The sequence below is a fragment of the Oryzias melastigma genome, linkage group LG21 (genome assembly GCF_002922805.2).
Source record: "Oryzias melastigma strain HK-1 linkage group LG21, ASM292280v2, whole genome shotgun sequence".
Classification (NCBI taxonomy): domain Eukaryota; kingdom Metazoa; phylum Chordata; class Actinopteri; order Beloniformes; family Adrianichthyidae; genus Oryzias; species Oryzias melastigma.
In genome coordinates, this window is record NC_050532.1 from 22,757,248 (window position 1) to 22,782,278 (window position 25,031).

The 25,031-nt window shown below is 35.6% G+C and overlaps 1 protein-coding gene across 1 annotated transcript in view; it reads right to left on the reverse strand.

Annotated features, from left to right (window-relative positions):
- Positions 1–25,031, reverse strand: part of col4a1 (collagen, type IV, alpha 1) — a 54,044-nt gene that overhangs the window by 15,036 nt on the left and 13,977 nt on the right. Inside the window, exons 2-23 of the mRNA XM_024286964.2 lie at positions 10,666–10,719; positions 8,759–8,848; positions 7,232–7,276; positions 7,076–7,120; positions 5,821–5,883; positions 5,686–5,739; positions 5,540–5,566; positions 5,388–5,462; positions 5,204–5,266; positions 5,034–5,069; positions 4,890–4,928; positions 3,322–3,411; positions 3,200–3,235; positions 3,058–3,117; positions 2,947–2,982; positions 2,819–2,863; positions 2,703–2,735; positions 2,482–2,542; positions 2,349–2,384; positions 834–980; positions 670–753; positions 452–535 (exon numbers count right to left, since the gene is read on the reverse strand). Coding sequence (XP_024142732.1) covers positions 452–535; positions 670–753; positions 834–980; positions 2,349–2,384; positions 2,482–2,542; positions 2,703–2,735; positions 2,819–2,863; positions 2,947–2,982; positions 3,058–3,117; positions 3,200–3,235; positions 3,322–3,411; positions 4,890–4,928; positions 5,034–5,069; positions 5,204–5,266; positions 5,388–5,462; positions 5,540–5,566; positions 5,686–5,739; positions 5,821–5,883; positions 7,076–7,120; positions 7,232–7,276; positions 8,759–8,848; positions 10,666–10,719 — 1,303 coding nt within the window. The remainder of the gene's footprint in view (positions 1–451; positions 536–669; positions 754–833; positions 981–2,348; positions 2,385–2,481; positions 2,543–2,702; positions 2,736–2,818; positions 2,864–2,946; positions 2,983–3,057; positions 3,118–3,199; positions 3,236–3,321; positions 3,412–4,889; positions 4,929–5,033; positions 5,070–5,203; positions 5,267–5,387; positions 5,463–5,539; positions 5,567–5,685; positions 5,740–5,820; positions 5,884–7,075; positions 7,121–7,231; positions 7,277–8,758; positions 8,849–10,665; positions 10,720–25,031) is intronic.

Here is a 25,031-nt window from a genome sequence, read left to right on the forward strand (position 1 = left end):
GATTGTCGATCTTGAAGCTTCAATCGATTCAAATTGATTAATTGATTTTATCAACCCAGCAGCCCTAATGATTAAACTGTTTATAGGCAAAATCAGAAAAACCTGTCAATTTCTAGAACATAGTTTCTTAAGTCCGTGTCACTGTTTGCACACTGTCCACATATGTAATTTGGGTCTTTGTGATACATGCATGATATATAAATAATTCCTAAGTGTCTCTTGTGTTCGTCATTAGTCAGATATCCGTTGTGGGTCTCAGAGAATTTGGTTTTGGTCGGTTGAGAATTAGGCAGTATGTGCATAGTTTAAGTAGCTCAAACGCTCTCTAACATCAGAAAAACACCAAAAACCCTGTTTTCATTGAAGTGGGTCTTAAGCAAGCTTAAAATGTTTCCAAAACTTCTTAAAAAGCCTCGCAGTGATACTTTTTTTGCATGTGAAAAACGCTCACCTCGATCTCCTTTAGGACCTTGGGGTCCAGGTTCTCCAATGACGCCGCTGGCCTCACAGAGAACACAAGTGTCTCCTTTATCACCTGAATGTTAAAAAGTATTACAGTAAAAGTATTACAGTACAACACAAACACCTTCAAAGACTTTTGTTGGTTATGAGAGTCAAACTAACTAAAAATTCCCAATAATGGATTGTCAGTGAAAAAACAATTCCCACCTTTTTGTCCGACTTCTCCCTGTAAACCAGGAGGTCCAGGTGGACCAATGTTTCCCTTCACAATGTTACACAGACTTGGATCAACTAAACAGATCACAAATTCAGATTATTAAAAGTTTTGTTCATATTTTATAGAATACTGTCCTGAATAGGTGCAGCCATACCAGGGAGTCCAGGTGGTCCAGGTTCTCCTTGAAGTCCTGGTTGTCCCGGTGGTCCAGGAAGAGACTCTCCTATTACTCCCCTCTCCCCCTTTTCCCCCGCATCGCCCTTCTGGCCCGGTTCTCCTCGAGGTCCTTCAATGTGACGACCTGAAGCAGAAAATAAAGGAATGTTGGTTTAATAAATGTTTTTTTATTATTATTATTTCATGTAATTTTTTACTGACAATTTTGGGAGAAATTAGAATGTAAGTTGGCAAAAACAAAGATGACCACTGAACTAATAACATTTTTTTTCCATGAGTTTTAGAATTTTTTATTTGAAAGATTAAAAAAATGCTAAAAAAAATCTTATCAAACCCACACAATCCTAAATTAGATGTTTATTTCTTTATTTTCTGGTCATTAAACTGTGAAAGGGTGACTATTTTTATACGTTTTGATTTTATCAGAACTAAATTTGTGAGTTTGTTGTTGTTGTGTTCCGTTGTGTTTTGTTTTTCCGACAGTCAGTCACACCTGAGGATTTCCTTTTTCTAAAATTAAAGTTTCTTTGAAAACAAAAATGACTCAGAATGAGGGGAGTTCACCAAGCAGCCACTAGATGGCGTTTCACACATTCTCAATTGTAAAAGAAGCCTTAAAAGAACAAAAAGTTTACTTTTAATTATAAAAAGATATATTTTTTAAACAATTTTTTTCTAGAATTTATGTTTATCTTTTTCATGAGATTTATTCTGTCCTGATAATTGAAATAGATCCATACAATAAATAGAATTACACGTTTAACCCTCTCAGGGGCAAATTACGTTTTAGTAACAGAAAAATAATTGAAATTTGGAGGAAAATGATCATACGGGGTAGTAATTGGTAGTTAGCATTTAGCTGATGCAAATCTGCAACCCTGAGAGAGTTAATAGGTGAATGAATGTTAATTATTCAGCTTTAAAGAGTTCTATTTTTAGGTTTTTATTCAGCTGTCAGGCTTGTTATTTTTTTTTCATATGACTGAATTTGCAGATCGTGTAACTTCATAGATTTAACTGACTGATAGCAAACTAGCTGCTGAACTGAAGTCCTAATGTTCACTTTCAGAAAACTATGAGATTTGTTGCTAAAGTTGTCCATTTGTAAAAAAGTTTTGTACTTGTGTGTCTCTAATGTGCCATTTTACACACAGACAAATCATTTCTACAAACGGACATTTTCTTTTGACGGCCAAAATTTTTTCTATGAGTTTTTCAAAACATTTTTTACACTCACACAAATTCTCTTCACAGTTACAAAACTTTTCTAAATCCAGACATTTTCTTTTACAGATACAAAACCAAATCAGTCACTACAAGTACAAACCTTTTTTTTACAGACAGATAATACCTTAGCAACAAATCTAATTTAAACCGACTGATCTGAGCAAAAAATATACTAATTTTAGAGCATAAATGTCTGTTATTTTGAACTCCATAAACTCTTTTTGATTTTCTGCCTAACAGACGTTTGTGAAATTCATCTGTTTACCTGGTGGACCCGGTTCTCCCTGTGGACCAGGAAAACCTGTAGATGAGAAACAATATATATTAAACCCACAGATTACTTAAATGTGGCTTTTCTGATGATGCATACTAATGTTTGACGGTCTTTATTATTTTACCTTTTTCTCCTGGAAATCCTTGTGGACCAATCGGGCCGGGAGGACCGGGAGGACCTTCGCCCTACAAACAGTTCAGGGATTTAAATGCTTTTAGTGAGGATCAGCACATTCTTTAGACAGAAATACAATTAATATATGACGAAAATCTACTCAATATTGAAAGGTCATGCTTTTACTGAACATGTGTATAAACTCTGAACAACATCAATAATGTTACTCACAAATCCTGGTGGTCCTTGTTCGCCTTTTTGGCCCTAAATTAAGAGACAGATTTTATTAATCTGATTATAAACCTTTAATTGAGCTGCATTTTTAATCTAAATTCTGAATTTCTCACCTGGTATCCAGGTGATCCTGGAGGTCCAGGAAAGCCTCTCTCCCCCTGCAGGTTACACATGTTACAAGTAAATAAACCACTTTTTAAAAATAAAAAACAGTTTGTTAAATTCAGTTAATGCGTGTTACCGTTTGACCATCCTCTCCATCCTTTCCAGGTTTACCCTGAATTCCAAAAAGGAGTTTAGTTAGAATTTTCCTAAAATTATAAGATGATAATCTTAAAATATGACTGCTTACTCTTGGTCCAGGTTGGCCTGGTTCACCTTTAATCCCATGCTGATAAGGGAGGCAAAAGCCCTGCATAAAAAAGAGAACCCCCTCATAAATATGACGTTAAATCGCAGTAAAAAATGACAAAAACTGGAAGCAGAGCACCAACTTTTTCTCCTTTGTCACCAGGATCTCCAGGTGGGCCCTAAAGAAAATAAAAGCATAAATCAAATCTTGGAAGTTGGATTAACACATTTATGATGTCTTTATTTTAAATAAATAAATATGTACCGGCAGTCCTTTAATGATGAGTGTGGATGTTCCTCCTGCTTCCTGATAGGGGCCGGGGGGACCCGGCGGGCCCTGGAGTCCCTGATCACCCTACAAGTATATGAACACAGACACACTCAGAAAGGCTGAAGTCAACCTCTGTTTTGACAAAAATGTCTATGTCACTAACTGCATTAAATTAGGGGTGCTAATACAGATAACATTTGTTTATTTTATGTATTTATTTTGAAATTGTTTTAAAGCTTTTGGAACAATAATCAGATGTGGACAGTTTTATGACTGAAATATCATTAATATCATCAAACGTCATAACCACATCTGTAACATGACTCAATATTAACTTTTACGACAAAAAATAACATTAATAATAGCGCAAAACTGCTTTATTTATAACCATTAAGCACTGTACTCTTTGATGCTGGATAATAATTTCTGGATTTTTGTAATAATCTTTTTTGATGACAATTACAACTGTTTCTGACTAAATAAATACTCAGTTTTAATACTTTACCTGTGATATTTACAATCATTTCTGGAATACTACATTTTTTTAATTAAAAGTATGAACCGGAACATGATAACAATGTAAAAAAAAAAAAAAAAAGTATAATAAATCATTATAGGGGTGGGATTATATAAGTTGGCTTCCGCTGACTACTTTTCAAGCCATTAATTAAACAGTTTTTAACAAATGTCACATTTAATGTGTCATTTATTGTCTTTATGAGCACAAATATGTATTTATGATTAGGAGTGATGTTAATGGATTGATTTATGAGTGTTTTTGGATGTACATATGTATGTGTGTATCTATTTTACTTGTAATTTTTCCAATCATAACTCATCATTTTCAATTTAATATATTGTATCCATGGAAAGATTTACTTTGTTTGTCTTCTTTAGTATTTTTATTTTATTTTATTTTGGGGTTTTTTTGTTTTATTTTGTTTTAATTTGTTTTATTTTGTTTTATTTTATTTTATTTTATTTTATTTTTTGTGTTGTTTTGTTTTGTCTCATTTTGTTTTATTTTATTTTATTTTACTTTATTTTATTTTTTGTTTTGTGTTGTTTTGTTTTGTCTTATTTTGTTTTATTTTATTTTATTTTATTTTATCTTAATTACTTTAATTGAGTAAAATAAATCAATTCAAATCCAATCCAATATTTTACCTTATTTCCAATCAATTCATGATTTTAGGATTATTTCCATTTGGACGTTGACTTCCTTTATTTCTTAGTAAAACAAAAAGAAGAACAAAATTATTGTGATTAATTAACATGTTTAATTTCCTCTATTAAAACAGACATAGATTCTTAAATTTAAAACCCAAAAGCACCAACCTTTATATTTCAAATGTTTTTCCTTTTGTAAATAATGTCATGAGGTAAATAAGAAAAGCGTTAAACCCCATCTTGACCCGTCTTTACTGATAGAAGTTAAAATGTTTGAGGAGAATTAGTAATAAACCTATAAATAGAGAATTTTAAACCTTATCACAACATGAAATTGTTGTAATGTCATCAACAGCTAAATTTAAACTCTTGTATTTATCAAACTAACTCACCTTATCTCCTTTCTCACTGACAAAAGCCAATCTGTCGCCCTGCAAAGAAAATTAAGAGTTCCAGTCACATCTCTGCCAAAAAACTAAGTTTTTTCAGGATCTTAATAAATAAATAAACATAATTTCATTCATATTTATTCTTACTTTTTCTCCAGGAGGACCAGGCGGGCCAGCATCTCCCTGTCGATCATCATAAAATAGTCATTATAGAAAACAGGATCAAAATTATGTTATTTTTATGTTTGTGTAAGAATTAAATGTAAAATATGTATTTGATGTATTTTAGGATTAAAAATGCCTCTTTTAGGACTCACTTTTAATCCTGGGTATCCTCTGGGTCCTGGAGGTCCGATGGGTCCTGGAAAACCACCTGGTCCCTGCAAGTAAGAAGATGAGCACCAAATAAATGTGAGATTGGACGAGATGACTTAACATCTGTCTCTCTCTCTCTTTTTTTTTTTTTTTTTTTAAACACAGAAAACTCTAAAAGACTCGTACAGGCTGTCCAGGTGTCCCAGGATACCCCTTCTCTCCTTTGGCGGGAACAAACCCAATCAAACCACCAGGATCTCCCTGGAGGAGACAAAACAGAACGTCTGGAAATGTCTGGAAAACCAGGCAAATGAATGAATGTTTAAAACAGGAATTACCTTCATTCCAGGAAATCCTGGGATTCCCTAAGAAAGGAGTCAAACAGATTTATTTACATGTTGTATCCAGGAAACCACTTTAAAGTTTGTTGGTGTTTGTACTGATTATTACTGGGATGTTTATTCCACAGGTAAAGTTTACTTACAGGAGGTCCTTGAAGGCCAGGAAAACCAGGAGAGCCATCCATTCCTCTGTCACCCTGAAACGAAAAAACCATAAGGAGTCATAAACACAAAATAAACAATATTTTTAAAATTAAATAAAATGATAAAGTTGTTACTTTGGTTCCGTTGCATCCTGGGATACCAGGTGGACCTGGAGGACCATCGTGTCCATTGATGCCCTAAGATGACAGAAAACACATCAATCTTTGTATTTATTTGTCATTTTCCATCAGGGATCTCCTTCTCATTGGGATGGAAACGTTTCTACACCATAAAGTCATGAATTAGCCCTCGGATGCTCTCTAGTGGTGATATACGGAACTGCACCTGTTACACCAGTAAAAATATTTTCATTTGGTTTGATTAAAAAAAAACATCTAAAATCATTTTAAAAAATCATGCCCATTTTTTCTAATTTACTACATTTGTATAAAGCTTTAGAATAAATCCTTAAGGGTAAAAAAAAAGAAATATATGTATTAAAATAAAATGTAGTACTGTCTTTATTACTTCTATGACTACGACAGAGTATAAGGACCAATTTACAAACGTCTGTTTTTTTATTTTAATCGCAACTTTAAATCCCGTAAATGTATGAGAAAAAAAGTCGTAACTGTTAATTTAAAAGAATAAATACGTGTATGCATGACTTAAAAAGTCAGGATAAATTTGTGACTTTTTTCACATAAATTAACATGTTTTAAAGTAGTAAATGTATTATTTTAAATCTCACAAATATATGAAAAATAAACTTGTAATACTTTGCTTTTCGTGGCCCTAATACTCTGTCGTAAAAGTCTGTACAGTCACAACTTTAATTTATTTTAATTTAATTTAATATCATTTAATTTTATTTCATTTGATTTTACTTAATTTATGTAATTTAGTTTAATTTTATTTCTTAATTTTTGTGTAAGAGGTTGATTTGAAATTGACTTCAATTAAAGTCAACTAAATAACGCTTTTCTGAAATGTTTGATGTTTTTAAAAATTATTACTAATAACTCAAAAGTGCACAAATCTGTAAAATCTGTAATTTTACTGTAGAAAAGATAAAAAATGCTGGACATTTTACCACCAAAAGGAAACTACAAAAGAGCACAAGAGATCAAGATGTTTTAAAAAATGAGCAACATTTGCTTTAAAAAAGTTCAGCTTTGTGAAAAAACATCTAAATATCAATTATTTATCTGCAATTTAGAATCTAAGATTCCTCTAATTTCTGATTAGAAGACAGATCAGAAACTTCTTAATAAATCAGAATTGAAATGTGCCACACATCCTCATTAGATTGACCAAAATATTTAAAAAGTCCTAAAAGTATGAATAAAATGTTAAACAAAAATCAATGGTCACATCCATGATACTTACTGGTTGCCCCGGGTGACCTGGGAAACCGGGCAGTCCAGGAGGACCCTGAAACATCACAATAATATATATTATGCAGCCAGAAATATTTCAGCATTGATGTAATCACTGAGAGTATTCGTTTTTTTAAGTGCTTTTTAGCCAGAACTCATTTCCTACCCGCACTCCTTTGAGTCCAGGAGCTCCAGGTTCACCGAGATCCCCCTTTCAGGCAAATGACATCATGATTAATGCTCACTGAGAAATCGAGGAAAAAACTTAAAACGTTCCTTTAAAAAATAGAAAAAAATGTATCTTTTGACTAAACAAACGTGTTGTGACATTGAAGGTTGTCAGGGAAAAACAACCCATAGTCTTCTAACTCGTACTCAAAATTAAGAAGATTTAAATTACCTAATAAAATGTCTGAAATTTGCACAGTAAAAGTATTATCGGAGGAAGCAAAATTTTGTAGTAAACAGGGAAACCTGAAGATTTAACTTCAAGATTCATGACAAAACATTCTGTGGAAGTCCATAAACTTATAAACTGTAAAAATTAAAAGCATCCTCTAAACGTCTAAATTCAGGAAAATATTCTTTAGTATCCCACAAGGGTTTGCTGCATGGTGTGTTTTCATACATTTTTTTGCTAGCTATGACATCAATGTGTTTTGATGCTTTGAATAACTTAATGCTGAATTTTAAAAAGCCCAAGATTAGAGCCCTGTGGTACTCCTCTTGTAATTTTCTTCCTCTAGGAGGTAAATCTAGGTATCACATCAGCAGTTAAAAATCACTTTTGTTCTGTAGAAATATTTAATATTCAATTTTCTATTCTTAATAGAAAACTTTATTAAGTAAGGCACTAAGACAAATATGCAGCTAATGACTGTGCTTGAATTTAGCGTTCAGGGGAGCAATGACACGGAAACAAACACATTTTGTCAGCAAGATTAGCAAAAGAAAAAAAAAAGTTTTGCAGCAGAAGTGTTTCAAAAAGTGTGTTAATAACAAGGAGATTGTTTCAAACAAGCAAATAACCAGTAAAAATGTGTTGGTTAAAGACTCGATGAGGGTCACAAATGTTCATAACTTTAATGGACTTTAAGTTTAGTTACTCAAACAGAAAAAAAATATGTAAATATATTTAAAGAACAAATGATAACACTGACTTTTGTGATGACATTTATAAGATTGGTATTGTTTTTTGTAAGGTCACAAAGTGAGATTCCTGAGGGGAAAGGTGAAAATAAAAGTCTGAATTTGTTTATAGGAGATTTTCCTTTTTCAAACAAGTGTATATCTGCTGAATAATTGTGTATTTAGGAACAAATACACAATAGGAAAAAAAATATATCAACTGAACCTTAGAACTTTCAAGCCTTAAAGACTTTAAATAATAGTGATTATGTTTTCATTCTTTCTGATGAAATACTTGTCAAAAACAGCTTAAATCTTTCCTTAGTAAGTTACTTTAATAAGAAGTATTCATTGTGTGGGGTCATGGGATCTTAACTAAGGTTGGTTAGTTTATTGTATGCAGGAGAACATAAATGTTTCACAAGTCTTTCTTCTCTAAAGACTAATACAATCTGTTATTGAAGGTTTTATTAATTTGATCACTCGAAAATTCAAACTTCTTCAAATTTAACTCTTCTCATTCAGGTGTAAATCTATAGATTTGTAACCGAAGGTGAGCACGTACCTTGAATCCCATTGGTCCAGGAGGCCCCTCAGGTCCCTGCAGTCCTGGAAACCCCATGTTTCCTTGAAGACCAGGAAATCCGCGCTCGCCCTGGGGTCCACAGACACAAATAAATCAAATACAGAGTCAGATATGAACAATATTTCATACAATAAGCTTCCAAAAGTAAAACAACTTGAAATAGTTTGATTGTTTTGACATTTTAGTATTTTAGACATCAAGAAAGTTATAAATATTGTGTCCATGAGGTTATAAGATTTGGTCAAACATGTGACTCTTTTGTAATTGTTCTAAATCTTTACATAATGAGGCAATAATAATGATTTTTTAGTGTTTAATAAATAAGTTTATATTATTTTATTTACAAGCAAACCAGCTAAAAACAGTTTGTAAAATATATGTATTGATAAAATGCAATAAATTGACACAAATGTTTTTTTTTTACTACTTAAACTCATGGAGATGTCAGACTTCTGCCAGTAGGGGGCAGCATTGTTAAACTAAGTTAGTAAGAGAACTTCCACAAGAGAACCATATAGCTCCACGTTCACAGTAGTTAGGAACATGAATGTTAACTTGTAGATATGGTCACTGAATTAGCATAACATTTCCCATAATGCAACAGGAACAAGTTATAATTTAGATGCTCTTGTACATCTTTGCTTGCATCCCTTTACAAATATAAAATTCTTTATTTTTCAAGTCTGAGTTCAAGAAAATAAATAAAAATTAATAAATAAAATATAATAAAAACTGTATTTTTAATCATTAATTTATATATTTTATCCTATCAAGAATATAAATTATGTTGTCGGTTCTCAATTCATTAGTCTAAAAATCTATGAACTGATTGGAGAATTAGATACATTTTCTCAGAAACCAAATATCCTGAGAAACTAAGTTCACCTTTGAGCTGCTGAGATAACGTCAGTCTTCCCTCAGTCTAAACAGCACAAAAGCTCAATCAAAGTCAGTTTGCCGTCGTACGCCAAAAACACTAAAGTTAAGGGCTCAAAAAAACAGCTTCTATAGGAATTTGATTGCAGACAGTTTAAACTCAACTGTCAGCTTCAATTTATTCTCCATTAAACCGTCAGTCTTGGCCTGCAGGTCTTCAAACCATAAAAAATGTTCCGTATTTGAAAATATCTGATTGCAATCAGGAACAAGAACCATTAAGTTATTTAAACTAAATGATGTGATTATATTGATGATTTGACTGTCAGTCGAGTAACTTTCCATCAAGAACAAACATTGATCTAAAGCTGAGGTAACAACATAGGAAAGTTAAGACGTTATTAAATCATTGTAGCATCAACATTCGTCATTTAAAACTCATTTAATCCTTATTTAGATATTCTGCAGAAGCAGTTTTAGGATCTGGGATGGCTTATCTGTAAGTCCACTTCGTAGTGAGTAGTGAATTAATTCTAACACAACATGGACAACAAAAGTGTACATAGATCTGGTCGTCTATAAGTGGATGCATTATATAAAATAAATCTAGGGTATTTTCTATGTCACAAATACAATCTTTTTCAAACTGATTTTTTTGGTCTTTTCCTGCATTAAATAATTTAATAAAGAAATGTAATTTGTACCTTATTTTTCTTAATATATGGCCTCCATCATCAGAAAAATGTCTCAAGAACATGTTAGTAATTACGAAAAAGACATTTTCATTGGAGAGGGTGTTTAGTTTTATGAAATGACAGCAGTTAAAGCCATCAAGACTAAAAAACTAAACAAAAGAATCCAAAATATGAAACCCAGATAGGAATCTATGATGTCCAAGTGAAAAATTGATCAACGTTCTGTGACATACTGAGAGAAATATTCAGTAAATTCTGCACAGAATTGCATTAAATCACAAAGCTGACATAAAAAATAAAAATAAAAAATCTCACCTTATCTCCTTTCACTCCACTGCAGTCACATTTTCCACAGGATGCTCCACAACCCTGAAAAAGAAGAAAAAACACATTTTAACATGAACATTTGAAATAAATAAATATATTTACAGCCACAAGAGGGCAGTAGAACAACCCTTTGAGCATTCATCATTTTGATCAGTGCAAAATCCACTCTGAAAGCCCTAAAAACTTAAATAAATGTGTTTTTTATCTAAAGTAACAGTATAAAAAAAGCATAAAAGTTGATTTTAGTTTGAATTATTTTTATTTAAAATAAAAAAAAGTAGATTTTCAAAGAAACACCTCTTGCAGGCGGTAGCACATCACTGCAGCTGGTCTGGGCCCTCCCACCCGCCCGCGCCCCCCCGCCCTGCTTCCTCTCCCCTGAGGTCTCCGGGGGCCGGAGCCTGGGAACTGGCTCCGCACCGCCTTGGCTCCCTCCAACTGCTCCTCTTTTCCTCGTCTTCCTCCTTCTCCCAGCTGTTGCTGGGCTCACGTGTAAGGCCGCCGGCCAAAATCCTGTCAGATGTTTGGACTTGGGAAGGGAGCTACGCTAACCCCGAATATTTCAGTCTGCCTCTCGTTCTCACATAAAATAAACAAATAGCCCCCATGACTAATTGCGATCACCCCGTCTGACCTTTCAACCTGACATTCAGAACAGGTCATTCGGAATTTACTCCACATTAATCTTGATGCAGCCGCTTATGACATTCCAGCATACCTGTTAGCTGAACCAGAATGTGGCTCTGTAAACCATGGGAAACCACGGCAACCGCAGTCCCAGGAGTTAGAGCGGATGCTCCACGTGCTCACATACATGTGGCCATCATATCATGAAATCTGACGGTCCATGAAGCTCTTCCGAGCTGACATCAGAACCATACGGCTGGACATTACCCATGTTGATGGACATTTCTATGTAGCGGCGGGGAAGACAGGCCCCGCCCAGGGCTTAATGGCGCCCTAGGCAAAAACATAATTTTACACCCTTCATAGAGATTGAGATTGCTGGAGGTGGGGCTCGAACTGGGTAACTCTGCGTTTGGAGACAAGCAATCAGCCAACAGTCTATTAGACAGTAGGGAGATTTGACCTGTTAAGGTGTGGGGTAAAAAAAAAAAAAAAAAAACTTTAGATCGCTAGTTAAATTAATCTTTTTCGACCTAAAAGCGTCGGGAGTGTATTTCCAAGCAATTTTAAATAAGTAAAACAGACAAACCTCTGCTTTGAACCTGTGTTTGCTCCTCTTCCCTTTTTTATCTTATTGATTACATCAAACTTTTGAGTTATTTCATTTATTTTTTAAATTTGTATTTAATTTTATATGAAATGAGTGGTGTGTCAAACTTTTTAAAAAGAAAAAAAGAAAAAATATATATATAAGTACTGCAATTTGGTGCCCCCTTCACCAGATGACACCCTAGGCAGCCGCCTAAGTCGCCTATGCCCATGGCCAGCCCTGGGTGAAGATTTACGCCAGCGAGACACAAAGCTATAAAAATCAAACAGGACGGGGGGATCAGAGGCGGGGCTACTCAGCTCAGTTTCAAAAGCCACGCCCCCTCAGAGGAGATTTGGAAACAGAGGCTTCAGATCAACAAGAAAAATGGCTTTTTAAGACATCTAGGTTGAGGGATTTTGATTAAAAACTTCATAATCATAATTAAAACATTACTGGGAACGTTTCTTTAAATTAAAAAAAATTGTCATAGGAGGAGTTTAATAAAACACCTCCAGCTCATAACCCAAAGCGCTCCATTTTATTACTGTTTTATTAGGTTTTTGTTCCTGTCACTCGGGGAACACCTGCTTCAGATCAGATTAGTGTCATCGTAGAAATACAAGGAAACAAATGTTGGCTCTGGGAAAAGACCGCATGTGGTTTTGATTATAGGTTGCTAAAACGTCAGCTCCTGGAGCTGGATTAACAGGATTGTATGGCAAAGCTAAAACCCAACAACAGGTTTCCGTCTCTCAGCTGCTCTGGGTTCCTTTATCCTCCTTTTTTTCCTCTCCATGTCTCAGTTCTTTGTGTCTTTTGTCACCCGCTTTCAGACACAACTTAACCCCGTCGACATTCCTGCGTGGTGGAGGGCATGACCGCTGCACCTCACACCATAAAAACCCCTCGCTTGTGATCTCTTTAGATCTTCAGAAAATCTCCAGGTACATCAAAAGATTTTTCTCTTTTTTGTTTTTTTTCTCCTCGACATCCGTTACGCCTCATGATAAACCCAAACAACAGATGGGAGTGATGGCAGAAGATCCACATGACATCTGCACAAAAAGTGTGTCTTGTTAATGACTCCTGTAACCACAGATTAGACCCTTCTGGGTTGTGATCTCAGAGGGGATGCTATCATTATATGGGCCTTCAGGTACATGGAGTGATGAGGGCTCTGATAGCACTTCTGTTTGTCTGTCGGATAAAGAGCTTTCTCACATCCAGACCAGATTGTTCCAAGGTGGACACAGATTAGAAAAAAAGCACCTAAAAATAAAACATATTCTGATTTTTTTTCAGGATAAGATGCATTGAATTTATTTCTAATAATAAAATAATATATATATATATATATATATATATATATATATATATTTAAGTTTTTTAAGCTTTTGCTTTCAAGTAAATTAGTTGAGATAGTTAATTGAAGCAGTTTGGTGTGTTTTGCATACATTTGTTGCAAGAATTGAGGAGAAAAAAATGAATGAAATCAATACAGAAGAATATTTTTATGACTTGATTCCAACATTTAACATTATTTTTATATAATCCTGCTGTAACCTAAAATCAGACATCTGTCGTTGAAAATAAAACACATCAATGTCAATGCACATCACTGGCTTTCACACCATTCCCACCATAACTACTTAAAAAACTATATAATGTGGGATTATCTAGTGTCCTGAATCTTCAAAGCAATTCAAACCACTTTTTTTATTTAAACAACCATTTCAACTTATTAAATACAAGTATTTTATGAATATTATTTATGAATCCAATGTGTTCTGTTACTGAAAATATTTGTGATTTATTTAAAAATAAAAATAAAATACATTTTTTTCACCAAAATTGTTATAGCGCAATGCATTGTGGTCAATATTCCCCAATCTAGTGAGCATCGATGCATACTGGTTTGTTGCAGAGACTTCTGGGAAATTTCTAGTGTACTTCCAACCCTAATCCCTAAAAAATATATAGTGTAGGACTATCTAGGGCACATGTGTCAAAGTCAAGGCCCCGGGGTAATTCTATCCGGCCCTCCAGATTTATTTTATTGTTATTTATAGCCCGATGTTATCTTGCACTCACTTCTAACTTCTATAATTTTGACCAAAAAAATATTTTTGTGGAGGGTAAAATATTGAAAGTTATTAAAGGTTTAAGTTAATTTATTCTAGAATAATATTCCTGCCTTTTTATTATTCATAATTATGTCAAAAAGTTACAGCTTTAAAGTTTTTAAAATTGGCATTCTGTTAACTTTTTGGACTATTTTGACATTTACTAAGATTTTATTTAGGCTATTTTGGAGTTTAACTAATATTTCAGCCACACACCAGTTGCTTTGACTAATTTAGGCTTTTTTAGTTTGTTTTAGGGTTAGGCTAATATTTATACGCTAGCTGTTTTGGCTAATTTAGACTGTTTTTTTTTTTCATTTTTTAGGATATTTTGAAGTTTAGCTATTTTTCTAGCTACATGCTAGCTGTTTTGGCTAACCTAAGTTTTTCTTTCTTTTTAGTGTTTTAGGCTAATTTGGCATTTAGCTAATACTTTAGCTGACGATCAGCTTCATCATTTTCTGCTATTAACTTCAGGATTTTCAGCTATCAGCTCAGCGTTTTTAGCCATCAATTTCAACATCTTCAGCTAGCAGCACTAGCATCTTCAACGTACAGCATTCACACTAGAATTATCACAGGTAATGCTATTTATTTAGTTTATAATTATGCTGAAGTTTTAAAAATGTAGTTTTAGTGTTCAGTAAGTGTTTATCCTGTTCTGTTGTATGTTTATTTTATACCGTTACTTTTGACCTAAGGTGTGTCTTGTATTTTAGCCCCCTGTGAGTTTGACACCCCTGATCTAGTGCCATTATAAAATACATCTTTTGGGTCTTCTTCCACAGAGCGACCAGATCACAGGCTGGTGACTAAACGGAGCTCCTGAGCCCTCCAAGCGGATCCAGTAAACCTCAGGGCCTGCACGTGTCCTGAGACAAATACTGAGGTCATTTCCAGCCCGAGATCTCTCCAAACTGTGAAAATCTCTGCGATGTGTTAGGGCAGATTGCTTACATTTACCGGGCACTACACAAAACAGAGCCTTATCATAGTTCAGTGTGTACATGCGAGTGTTTGGGACTGTTTACTGAAGATGGATCGCAGGAGAAGACGCAGACCTCTGAGGTAAGAAAGACGTTAAGGGAGAAAAAAAAAAAGGAGCTGGTGCTAAATGCTAAATGCATGACGAAATCTCCTCCTCAAAGACCTGATATTCCAACAGCACCTGCCTGAAACGTCTGACATCATTGGATACTTAAGTCTGGAGCAGAGATGAGCTCAGGAAGAGCCACATGTAAATATTGTTTGTTCTGGTAATTAAGGCCCCAGCAGAAGATGCCGCCGCCGAAATCCTGGCGTGAGCGTCAACGCTCCAAAAGGTAAAAGAGCTCTTTCTGAGTTCAGCACAGCTGACCTCGGTATTTGCAGTAGCAGAGAGACAGCCCAAATAAGCAAAGACATCTCCGTGTTGGCAGCAGCGTGGTCTGTCTGGAGATTCAACAGATAATAGAAGGGGCTCCATCCATCACAATGGCAGCAACATTCTCGCTTCCTCTAACAGTTAAAGACCTCCCACTGATGTGGGGATAAAGGTTTTGCAGGCTGACGGGGGAAAGCAGCAACTGTCAAGATCACCTTTAACTTTCAGTCGTTTTTCAGTGCTTAAGGTGAAAGCAAACAATGAAAAACTACATTCTGTTTGAAAATAAAGTGACTCGTCAGTTCAGCAAGAGACCAGTAGGGGGCTTTTGGTGTCTTCACAGCAAACGCAAATCGTGCAACAATTTTTAAATCATTTAAATGTTATAACATAATTTAATGGCCCACTCCAATCCATCCATCTTTTGAGCTATTTTAAAAGTGGTAATTTGATTAAGGGCTGCACGGTGGCGCAGTGGTTAGCGCTCTCGCCTCACAGCGAGAAGGCCCCGGTTCGACTCCCGGCTGGGACCTTTCTGTGTGGAGTTTGCATGTTCTCCCCGTGCATGCGTGGGTTTTCACCGGGGACTCCGGCTTCCTCCCACCGTCCAAAAACATGCTTCATAGGTGAATTGGTGACTCTAAATTGCCCCTAGGTGTGAATGGGTGTGTGATTGAGGCCCTGCGACAGACTGGCGACCTGTCCAGGGTGAACCCCGCCTTCGCCCATCAGCAGCCGGGATAGGCTCCGGCACCCCCGTGACCCCAAAAGGGACAAAGCGGTCAAGAAAATGGATGGATGGATGGTAATTTGATTATGATGATGCTATTTTTAGACTAAATTGAATAGCCTGTGTCATCTTTTTGGTAGGGCTGTAGGAAAAAATCAATTTGGTGATATATCGTGATTCTTGTATTGGTTTAAAATGTCAATGTGGGAATTTTAGATTATTTTTTTATGGGTGTCCTTCAGCATTTTACTTTTGTTTAACGCTTTTTTTCTTATATTAAAAAATATTAGTCATTCAGCCATTGTTGACAACAGATATTTCTTAATTTACCAAAAGAAAAGCACCATGAATTTTCTTGGGTAAAAGCAACTTGTATATAACAAACAGTTAAACTCCCTAACGTTGTGATCATTTAATAATACAAATTTTACCATTTTATTACATTGAATTAATATTCAGGTACAGTTTATTTCTAATTTACATACTCTTAAAAAAAAATTGTTCTGGTACAGATTTATTGTCATACATATCGCATCGTGAGTCGGGTATCGCGATACTTATCGTGCTGCTAGACTCTTGCCAATACACTCCCCTACTTCTTGGACATAGTCTCTGCAGAGCGGCAGAAGTTCAATAGAATACTTGTTGGCATCAAATCCAGCCGAGATGGTGTCAAAGACAGGTTTTAAAAACTGTCTACAAATCTTTTGAATACAAATAAAATGATTAATCAACGTCTACTTTGTCCTTTTTTATAAGCAATTTTATTTGTTTAATTAGTTTCTAAGAAAATGTTCATAACGAACTTTACTTTCTATTTGATGTAACTTTTTGAATCACGGACTTGACAGGTTTTTGAGGTTAATCTTTCACCCATCTGACCCCCATATAAGACACATTTCATTAAGAAACTGTAGAAACTTCCAGAAAAAAATTGAACTTTCATCTACTATTAATTAACAGTGATGCTATAAACATGTTTCTAATGCATCACCTTATGCAGACAAAGATGCTGAGGCAGGTGGATGCATTTACTACAGAAAAACAACATTCTTTCCAACAAATTTAACTAAAAATAAGATGCTTTGGAAATTTGGGAATTGATTACAAAAAATGAACTAATAAATGACAGATAGAGATTAATCGTGATTAATCGCAATTGTGATTAATATCAACATATCAAACTAAAGATTTGCTAAAAGCCAAAATAAGGAAAAATAAGTTTCTTTGGCAATGTGGTAATTGACAAAAAAAAAATTAACCAATAAATCGCTAATCTGGGGTAAAATTAATAGCGACAATTGCAATTAATCACGATTAATCTCTATTTGTTGCGATTCATCGTGATTAATATCAACATATCAAACCAAACATTTGCTAAAAGCCAAAATAAGGAAAAACAAGATGTTTTGGAAATTGGTAATTGATTCGAAAAAAATTAACCAATAAATCGCTAACCTGGGATAAAATTAATCGCGACAATTGCGATTAATCATGATTAATCTCTATTTGTCGCGATTCATTGTGATTAATATCAACATATCAAACTAAACATTTGCTAAAAGCAAAAATAAGGAAAAATAAGATGCTTTGGAAATTTGGTAATTGATTAGAAAAAATTAACTAATAAATCGCTAACCTGGGGTAAAATTAATCGCGACAATTGCAATTAATCACGATTAATCTCTATTTGTCGTGATTCATTGCGATTAATATCAACATGTCAAACCAAACATTTGCTAAAAGACAAGATAAGGAAAATAAGATAAATAATGCATTTAGTTTAATGGCAACTCCTATGAAATTAACAGAATTTTATTTAAAAAAAACTCACAAGATGATTTTTACTGTGTTTTTATTAATTTTAAGTAGGGCAGGGAGTCAATTAAAACATTTTTACTAATTAATCGTCATCCTGAGGTCAAATTAATCGCGCTTTGCAATTAATCACTGTATCACGATTAATCACGATTAATTGCGATTAAGCTGTTATTTTTATTATAATATGAACATGTTTTTTTTCAGTTTGCTTCCTCAGGTGCTTCATGCTGCGCTGAAGTCCATCGGCTGCAGCTGTTTCACTGCACCTCCGTCTCCATGTTTAAGCCGCCTCACATTGGCCAAACATCTGGTCAATGTTATCGACAAGCTGTTCTTTGAAACCGCATCGCATTCCTGGCAAATTCTGCACGTCATAACTCCCACCGCTGCTGATGTTTTTTAACAAACCTCTGGGGTTTCCTGGTTAAAGTGAGGAAAGTTTGGCCATTTCACAACCATCTCTTCTTTTAATCTTCCAGCGTCAAACACAGTCAAGTAAGACATAAACTTAAGTCTTGAAGGGGACAATAAAAACCCGATCATAAGATGAGTTAAAGCATTCCAGTTGATGCATCCTAATGTGAAATTGTTGCTGATGAGCACAAAGTTTTCCTCGCATAATTACATGTTGCTGATGAGTCAGCAGCATGTTTTGCATGTTTGGCTGCAAGTTTTTGTCTCCAGAGTTCAGTTTGGAGACTGGCATGTCAGCTCCAGCTCTACCAGACCAAACCATATTGTTGCATCACATAGTTTCATGTCTAAATTCTGCTCCATGTTTTGGGCGTTTGGCAGTTTTTCTTATCGTCTAATTACCCTTAATGACATCCGATGAGACTTGAGCCTTGTATCCCCACAGTAAATATTGTGCAGCATTGTTAAGTTGTTAACATGCTGTTGAACTTTCACACAAACAGTGAGGTTCTTCTTGTGGAGTCATCGCGTTATGCAACACTTTTTTTTTTTAAATCCTATAAGTTTGTGTGTACTTTTAAACTCAGAAATCAAACAGGGTCTTCCTCCTGTTCAGTCCCACTAATAGTGGTGAAACACAGATAATAGCCTCCATAAGGGGACAATTAGGACAGCTCTGCCCCATAAAACTTCCTTTACAGTCCTGTAAGACAAAAGCTCGTAATGTGAAACTGGAAAAAGCAGCTGATATCACTCCGCTGAATCATTCTTCTTCAGTTTATCCAGTTCTGCTCCTCTGTGGTTTGAGCGCTGTTTTTATTTGAAGTAAACAAGAGCATGGAGTTCCCGCTCACAACAAACACTGCGTTCTCACGACAGCCGTACACACGAGGACAAAATAAAATAAACCCAAGGCATCGATCGCTCGGGCTGACATTCCTGGCCTTTCTCTGGTTCGGAGGACGACACAATCACCCGGGAGGGAGGAGGGGAATTTTCAGGCTGAACGCCATACTTGGAAGACGAGGCTGCGGGTGCACGGTGCTCCGTAAACAATCACGCATGAGTGACGGTGGGCTGCACGTGCACAAACCAGAGCTGTTTGATGTCAACCGTCATTGATTTAGTGAAACAGAGAGTTTACATAAACAGGAATAGATGATCACCAGGATCCCTGTGGATGGAGCTCTGAGTCTAACCAAGCAATGAGTGGGAATGAAAACATGCTTAAAGTGGCTATCAAGTTCTGAAAAACAATCTGCTTTGAATTCAGTTTTGCTGCTTCTAAAAAAAACGAAATCTGATTTTTTTTTTTTTGTCATCCTTGCATAAACTTAGAAAAGTAAAAAGATTATTTAAAGTTGTAAACAAAGGTTTATAGTAAAAAAAAAACACAACTACTCCCTCATAATTGACTGAAAACAGTTCCTCAACACAAATTAGTTTGTTTATTTTGAAAACAACAAAAATTTTGTACAAACTTCTGGAAGAACTCATAGTCTGGTTAAATTTTGGTTTAATTGTTTTATTAAATTACATAAAATGAGTGAAGTTTTGTATCACACTGAAGGTCAAACATTTCCATGGCAACTAGAGTTGTCACACTGATGCTAAATCTCACTTTGACTATTTTAGGTCCCCAAACTACGGCCCGCGGGCCAGATCCGGCCCTCCTCCACATTTGAACAATATCAGAGACACATGAGTTTTTTGTTTTTTTAATGTTTTGGTAATATTTTTTTCTGTGAAGATTACAGAACGGGATTATATAACATTCGGTTTTGTGTGGACGCACACAAAAAGATATTTTATGCAGAAGAGCAGCATCTGAGTTGTGGGTGGAAGTTAGCCTTATCTAATTTCCCATAAGCCTTTTGTTTACACTCTCTCCTGCTAGCTAGCACCCCACAAGCCCAAGCTAACATAGCTTAACAAAATAAAAAACAATAAAAAAGGAGTTATGTTGTAGCTATGTAGGTGTACATATTTGAGGCAGATTCCAGTAAAACTAAGATTTTAATGGATCTGTTTGTCTGCAAGTGGATGAGTCTTTAATTATTTTATATGTCCTCCATTATGAAAAACATGCTAAAAGAATATACTAAAAACACCAAAAACACAATTTTCCGACATCAGTAGAGAACTTTTTCTGGAAGTGACAACAATACTGAATCTTTAGTCACAAAAATCATCTCTTGGACTCAGATCTATTCTTGAAATTCAATTTCTAAAGTATAATCTGTACCCAACACATAACTAGATTCTAAAGGTCCATCAGGAGTTTTCACATTTCTTTTTTTATCTTATTATAAGCACATGATGCAAAAACCTTCTTAAACTGTAACATTTCAGTCATTTCTTAAATCCAAGACAACACTGGGGGATAAAGTTCAGCTGTCCATAAAAAAAGACCCAAATCGCCTTTAAAGCTGGGAAAATAAAAGCTGTAAATCATTTTTTTCTAGCATAAACATGTCTTGTTGCTAAAGAGGTGAGAAACTGAGCCAAAGCCGAGACTTAAAACTCAACATCAGCAGCTCCACCAAAGCTTTGCATTTATTTATCTCAGCATATTTAAAAATATTTACACACCAGCCAAGCAGAAAAAACAAAAGCCAAGTGGAATAAAATGCTCTTCATGTATGAAGGGGAAAAAAAAACAGAGGCAAGGTGTACTAAAAATGAATGGACCGTGAAGAGCTCGGACCAACATGATGTAAGGCTGGTTCTGCCTGCAGGCAGCAGGTATTCACATACAACACTCAAACACATTGGGCCTTCTGTAACCCAAAGCAGATGCATGTGCTGTTCTCACACACAAACACACACATGGTTCATACCTAACCAAATTGGAAACACACATCCATGCAAAGGGTGTAAACAAAATCAATTCCAGCCGTTGGGAGAGTCTGTGAAAGTCCCATGCAGGCCGGGCGTTTTTGATTCTTACATGGGAAAATGAATAATCTAGAGGAAACGCACCAAATGGCTCTTCTGGGACATTCAGGATCAAGTTCTGGAGATTTGAAGTTGGTGTGTTCACAACGCTAAACCTGGGTAATGTTAGCTGTCATCAGACGAGAGGCCAAATGACACAAACACCTCCGAGTGTTGGGCTCCTATAGAAAAAACATTTATCTTTCACACATTTCAACGGTATGACCAACGTTCAGCTTCCCAAGCAGAAGTCCACTGTAATTTCATTAGAGTAGCCTGACCACATGTGGGCTTAGCTACAAACACAACCCATCCCTCTGGGACGGCAGGTTTCACTCAACCACACACTGACGTACCGTTAGCACCCGGCTGGACTCATTATTGACACAACGAAACCATTTCAGCTGCAGGTTTGTGTTCTCCGCTCACCGTTTAAAAAAAGGCAATAAGGAAGGAAAAAATAAAACACATAACATTAACATTGGGTATTGTTTAATTAACATATTTATGCTAAATATGTTTCTCAAAATTCTACTTCTGCTCTTAAGTCTTTGCACAAGTTCTGAAGTAACTGTATCTGATTAGGTCTCCAATGAAAATCATCTTTTTTGTGCTTTTAACATGTTCTTGTAGCATAATTCTCATAGCAGAGGAGCTATATAAAATAATTTACCATAACATTTTTGAGTATTATTTCAAATCACGTTCAATCAGAAAACTGGATGCTTGAAAAAGCTCAGACTAATGATATAGCTGCTAATATGGGCGTGCCAAAGTCTCCCCTCTCCCTACATGCACTGGACAAAAACTGGAAAAATATCTAAATTAGCCCAAAACAGCTTGCTAAAATAAAAGCTAAATGCCAAATTACCCTAAAAGCCTAATAGTTGGTGAACATTCTAACGTTAAATGGAGTTTCTAGCTAAAATGTGAAAGTTCACAAGTTTCAAAGCGCATAAAGTTTTTGAAGGATTTGAGCAATTTCTCTTTCATTTCATACGGGGCATATTTTGCTCAATATTTTAAAAACCATGAAGTTTATGAATACCAAAAGGACAAGCAGTAGTGTCCTGAATGAACTGAACGTTTTGATACCACGATTGTTGAAATCGCTGAAAGTGTGATTGAGTTTTGACATCAGACTCGGTCCAGTTTTCATATACAGTCAATCTGTTAAACACTTAAAAATCACCCATTAGATGATGTCAAAAAAGGTAAATTTTCACATGTTTAGGCAGACACAGAGTGATGACCAGATACTAAAGGTAACTGGACTAAAATCCAAAAACACCAACAGCTTATTCCTGATAATTATCCAAAAGCAATGAAAAAAAAAAACACAAACTCCCATGATGCATCTCATCCAATCCAAACCTTTTACCTTATGTATCGTCAATGGTTTCGACTTATCAGTGCTAACAAATCTTGCCACGCTTACATTTACTCTTGTTAGGGTCAAAAATTCATGAAGACACGATTCTCTTTATACATAAAACCTACACACTGTCATATAAATATTTACAAAAGATACATCAAGATGTTCTACCTGTTCTACACAAAGGTACAAGCAGGAAGTAGAACAACCTGGCCATGTCAGCGTACCACAATATAACATGATACAATTAATAAAAATAATTTTATTTAAAAAATCTGATTATTTGCCTGAAGTCAAAGCATGTCTTTGATGCTGCCAGAGGGAGAGAGTACCAGAGCTAATTGGTCAGTCGGCATCCCGTCTCCAACGGCCACGTGACCCCCTTCAAGAGGTCATCATGCTGACCTTCCACCTTCTTCCAGGCCATCAGAAGGGATTTAGATCCTAATCTCTGAGTTTTTGAACTGAAGGTTGTGCTGATAGCTTGGCTCTGGGCTTGTAAGCATGTGGAAAAAATGTTGCCTTGTTAACAAATTAAGTCAGACTCCTGATAATCTGTAGGTTCATGAGGGGACTTTCCAGTTGGAGTCTTTGTAAAAACACCAACTTAGTACTCCACCTTTGCCCATAAGGGAAGGAAATCTTTATAATTAAGGAATAAGAAGCTTGACATTAAACTAATAGCCACACTTTCTTGCATTTAAGCAGAAATAGAAACTGAAAAAGCTAAATTTCTCTGTTTTTGAGGCGATGAAGAGTCATAGAAGGCAACTTTTTTGTCAACCATTTGACTTTATGTGCACTCCAACTCTTCCTCTGACTCCTGCGTAAAAAGGGCACCACTTCGCCACCGGATACGGGTTTGAGGAAGCCATTCTTTCAGTGAGGAGGAAGGCCTCTTCCTTGCCTTTCATGCTCACAAAGACAAGAAAAGGCTGGGTCACTTTTGCATCTCTCAAGAGTGCTCTAGTATCTGGGAATAACCGACACTCGTGAGGACAAGGGGTGACCTCTCTGACTCAAGTGGTGACTTGAAACTTCCAGTCTGGAAGTTTCTCATACAAATCGAACACATTGTATATAAAACAGTGAAAGAAGTGGTTTAACCTGGAATGAGGGATAGTCAAACAAGACTAAAGGTGAAAGCTACAACCATTATTTAAATTATTCTTCTGGCATTACTTACAAATTTCTGGCCAAACACTAAATAGCAATTCAAGATATTTGTTGTAGCTGGAGCTGTTGCAGCATTACATGATTTAAGCTATAAAACTGTGATCTTAGCTCTAAAGAGAAACTCTATTCTTATCAATATATATTTAATTTGACATTTATTAGAAACATGTCAAGCAGACTGATTCCTACACTTTAGATGTACAGGCCAACTAATTAGCAAAATTAGAAACAGAATAGAGCAGATGGAAATAAAAGGAAAATGTCTTCACACTGGCTCTCTTACAATCATGGAATTAATTTGAGTTGTATATCTCTATGCTCAAGTGCCAGAGTATCTGTCAGATTTATTTCATGTCCATACTCCTTGTAAAGCTCGGAGGTTCATCGATAAAAAGCTGATTTTCTCTCATTAGGATGAATGATTAAGGATATGGAGCTTTGGCTAAAATGGCACAACTGTGGAATAAGGGGCTGCTGTTTGCCTTAGAATGCTAAAATTCTCCTAAAGTGATATTTGTACAAGATCATAGACAAGTAACACATTCAAAGTGCTTTCTTGAACTCAGCTATAGCCCATGGTGTTCACACTGGACAAGCAGGGAGGGGCTTCTACTACTTTTGCTACTGTTTGCTAGCACATTTGGAAGAGGCTTGGTGTTAAATGTCACAGTGGTCCAAATCTTGCTCCAGACTTTTTCTTTCATGACTCTTTTCCGATACGTGAAAGACTTGGTGTCAAATAATTCCAGTCAGACAGAAACCGCAATTATTCATTTCTGCTTCATGATCAATTTTCAATCGGTCGGCACTTCCGCGAATTAAAAGGGACCCCATCCATAGGTCACTACCAAATTAAAGCCCCTGATTGGTCAAAGATCTGCTTGGAATAATTTCCAACATGAGTTCAATTGCCAAACGTTTTGAATATAGTTGTAAAAACTTGTGTAGTTGTGCATGAACGCAGTAGTTTTGAATGCAGAAGCCAGAAACGGTTGGTTTTTACACAGACTTATCATTGTAAGTGGCTGCCTGAATGTGGGTTGCTAATCGTGGTTTGAATATAGCTTCATGCATAAAATTACAGCTACGTCCGATTTTCTTCCCTAATCTCCAACTAGTAAAAAAATACGTAGTGCAGGACTTTCTAGTACGCTGGATTTAAAAGCAATTCAGACACCATGCTCACTACATTTTTT